This window comes from Buceros rhinoceros, unplaced genomic scaffold (assembly GCF_000710305.1).
Source record: "Buceros rhinoceros silvestris isolate BGI_N320 unplaced genomic scaffold, ASM71030v1 scaffold10463, whole genome shotgun sequence".
In the NCBI taxonomy this organism is placed as follows: domain Eukaryota; kingdom Metazoa; phylum Chordata; class Aves; order Bucerotiformes; family Bucerotidae; genus Buceros; species Buceros rhinoceros.
The window spans coordinates 63,123-66,869 of NW_010404232.1; the positions used below are offsets into that span (position 1 = coordinate 63,123).

Here is a 3,747-nt window from a genome sequence, read left to right on the forward strand (position 1 = left end):
AGGACAGAGATAGGAAAAGAGAGAGAGATTAATAAATACATAAGTAGGTATATACATATAAATATACATTTCATCTGTTCTGTTTCCAGAACCCCAGTTTACCACAAAACCTACACGTGCGGTCACTGCCGGAAGGGGTTGGGGAGGGGGTAAGGAATAAAACCGGAATGGAAAAACGCAGTTCTCTTAACCCATCGATCTCAGTTCAAGACTGAACTCTTCAAGACAAACTCCCTTTGCAGTATGTAGTCTTCCTCTGAGGTGACTGGGAAACCTGAGCTACCCGTTTGCCAGGGGCTGGTTTTGGCTCTCTTCTCTCCCCATCTGCAGAACGAGAGATGAACCAGATCTCCGGGGAGCGCTGCAGGTTTCCCGCGTTGCTGCAGAGGCTCTCTCTTGGGCATCTGAAACCTTTCTGTAATTCCCCTCACCAGCAGTCTGTCTCCAGCCATGCAGAGTTGGGGGCTTGGCCATTTTGCCCCTTTTCTTCTGGAAAAAGCTCTTTCTAGCTCCCCCCGCTGGTAACTGGCAAGCGAAAAGGCTGCGTGCTGTGCGGAAGATCTTTTACCGTCCCAGGCGGAGCCGACTGCCTCAGTTATATCTCTCTTTGTCTGTCCTGCTGATAATGAGCAATGCGCTCACCGGAAAGGCCACGTGCATTGCAGATTTTATAGAGTTATTCACAGAGGTGCTGATTGACACGTCTCCAGAGGCAGGAGCAAAGCCCGAGACAAGGGCTGGCCTGTCCGTTGCCTCACAAGGCGGGTGGAACCCCCCCGAGCTCAGGGAAGGGAGCGGTGTGGGGCAGGGAGGTGAGGTGGCGTCTACCTTCTAACACACTGCAGATACGTAATACGCAGCTGCCAAAGTCCTTTTCTCAATCTAGCCAAAAAACTTACTGAAATGTAGTTTCGTTTTTAAGCCTTGGTATGAATATTGGTACTGTCTTATTAATTCCATTTGTAAAAACATGTTTGAGCTGATTGTGGTTTGTTAATTCCACAGGTACGCTACATGTAGGGGATGAAATCCGAGAAATAAATGGAATAAGTGTGGCAAATCAAACTGTAGAACAGCTGCAAAAAATGCTTGTAAGTGTCCGAAATATTTATGTTCTTTATAAAAGTGTCTGTCTTTATTTTGACAAAACTTCTATGTAATTGCATTGTGACTTCCCCTTTTTCTTCTGTTCCTCATATCTGCGTGTAATAGAAAGTCTTCTGTGTTCGGCTGCTAAGGCCTCCTACAGGCTCTCCTGGTTTATTTAGTAGTGGCTTTTTTGCACCTTATACCCAGGAATGGTAGAAGGCCTCCAGGTGTCATTTTATTTATTCCCTTTAGTCCCACAGCAAAGATCGTCAGCAGCCAGCCATTCCTGACAACTGTGTGTCTGACCAGCTCGTACAAAACTTCAGTAATGGAAGTTCCGCAAACTCTTCAGGCAGTTGACTTCAGTGTATAACTCTTGTATGTTTTTGAAAGTTTTCGCTAATGTCTGAGTTTACTTTGCAGAAGTTTCTGCTCTTGTCTCTAGCGAACAGAAAAAAACAGGAAAAAACAGAAAAAAATACTGCCTTCTTCCTATTACTCATTCCAATGCAGTCTATAAATATTATGCCTTTATTTTAAATCTTCGGTTTACACCGAGTGTAGTCACCAAGTATACTGTGAGAGAAAAGAAACTTTTCTTGACTACACAAAGGTAATAAACCATAGAACAATTCAGGTTGGAAGAAACCTCAGGAGGTCTCCAGTTCAATCTCCTGCACAAAGCAGGGTCAGCATTGAGTGCAGCCCAGGTTGCTCCGGACCTTGTCTGGTTAAGCCTTGAAAATAACCAGGAACAGAGATTTGACAGGACGGGTCCTCTTTGGGCAACCCTGTTCCGATACTTAATTATTATCATAGGGAAAAGTGTGTTCCTTATGTCGCTGGAACATCCCTTCTTTTAATTTATAACTGTTGTGGCTCATGGTTATTGATGTTGCAAACTAAAAAGAGATCTACTGAGTTCAGATGGTCGGGCTTTTTTGATGAAACTCCACCTTGGGCCTTGTCAGTAAAGTCAGTTTGATATTCTGTAACACTTGTGAATTTTTCTGCAACGCAATCCTAACCTTGGGATCGTGGATGATACCACTAATCCCTTTGTTGTGTCTGAAACCATATAGACAAGCTTAAGTGAGTCCAGGCAAATTTTTTGGCTCGCAATAGCCAGCCAAAGCGAGAAAGGGGAAGAGCTCCAAGATCACTTGAAGTGGTCTGCTTACCTTTACTGCCCAGGTGGAGTCCTGCAGTTGTCAGCTGTGTGGTGGCACTTACATCGAGACTGTCACTGAAGAAAACATGGCTGAGCAAATATGTGGCCACAATCTGCTGCTATTCTGCAGTTACTCCTTGTTACGAGCGTTCTTCTGCTGTAGTAAATGCAAACGAGCAGACCCACGTTCCATTTTGCTGAAAGACTGTTGCATTTCTCCTGTTAGTACAGCAAACATGTAGCTTTCCAGAAACTGTGAATAAGCTTTTGCTATTTAACGAGTATGATGAAAAGGAAGAAATGTCGCTTTAGTTGCAAACACTCTGTGGATCACAAGAATGTAGCTGCAAAGTAAAGACTGACGTGGAACAAACTTACACATCTCTGAATCTCTCACCTTAAGTAACAGCTATAGGCTCTAGGCTTTCAAAAACTGGTGAGGTGACCAAGTAATAATGTGTGTTTATCTTTTAGATTAATGAGAGTCAATTGAAATGTTTGTTTATAACTGAAATTACAAATTAGCCATAGCATTTTAGCTTTTCGGAATATTTACTTGGGGAAAACATACTGCTGCTCCTGAACTGTGATGCTTCCCTTTCAAGCATTAGTGATTTGGACATTTTGTCTTCAGTGTCTTAGTCTTTAAAGCAGCACTTCTCTTTTTGCAGAGGGAAATGCGTGGAAGTATTACCTTTAAGATTGTGCCAAGTTACCGCACACAGTCTTCATCTTGTGAGGTAATGAATTTAATTAACCGTCCCGTTTCTTCCTCAGTCCTGTAACTAACTGCCTGCTGATGGCTGAATGTTACTGCTTTCTGGGAAATTGTTTCTGCCTGTCCTGTTAGATCACGCACACCAATTTTACAACAAAGATAACGGAACACGAGTAGGTCGCACCTGCCTACTCAGCCCTACCTTCATATTCATCTCATCAGCACCTGAACTAACTCTTTACAGCCTACTTTAAAAAAAAAAAAAAAATTAGGAAAGGGGATCCTCAGCTCATGCATTTAGGAAGCCCCTTTAAAAATATTACAGTTACTAAAAGGCTATTAAAGCTCCTAAGCTGAGGAACAATCCTCCTTTTCTTAGGCATTAAGTATTATTTTACTGCTTTGGGCTGTTAAGGGTTAATTGAATCTCTTTCTGTATAACCCTGTTGAGGTAAATTTGTGATGGTTGTCTGTAAGTTACATGTGGCTTAATATTATGTTTCCATGAAAAAGTGGTATTTGTCATTACAGGAGAAAAATTAGATTTGGAGTTAGTTCTTGCTGAACTAGAAACTTGGTATTGTGGGTTTTTTGCACAGTAGCATTTAATTTCCTTCTGCTCACAAAGTCATGTTCCCGACTGCAGCTGAAGGGAATTGAAATCTAGAAAACGGACGCTTGAGAGATACTGTTCCAGCTTCAGCGTGCAGATGGCGTGTGCATTGTACAGAAGATGCCGGTCTCCCTGTGCCACATGCTTAACTGCGCA

General features: G+C 42.6%; 1 protein-coding gene across 1 annotated transcript in view; it reads left to right on the plus strand.

The window, feature by feature from the left end:
- The window catches only part of CASK (calcium/calmodulin-dependent serine protein kinase (MAGUK family)), a 54,493-nt gene extending 51,262 nt beyond the window's left edge, over positions 1-3,231 (plus strand). Inside the window, 3 exon segments of the mRNA XM_010133322.1 lie at positions 1,006-1,091; positions 2,932-3,042; positions 3,045-3,231. Coding sequence (XP_010131624.1) covers positions 1,006-1,091; positions 2,932-3,042; positions 3,045-3,110 — 263 coding nt within the window. The 3' untranslated portion in view covers positions 3,111-3,231.
- Positions 3,232-3,747: the final 516 nt, after the last annotated feature.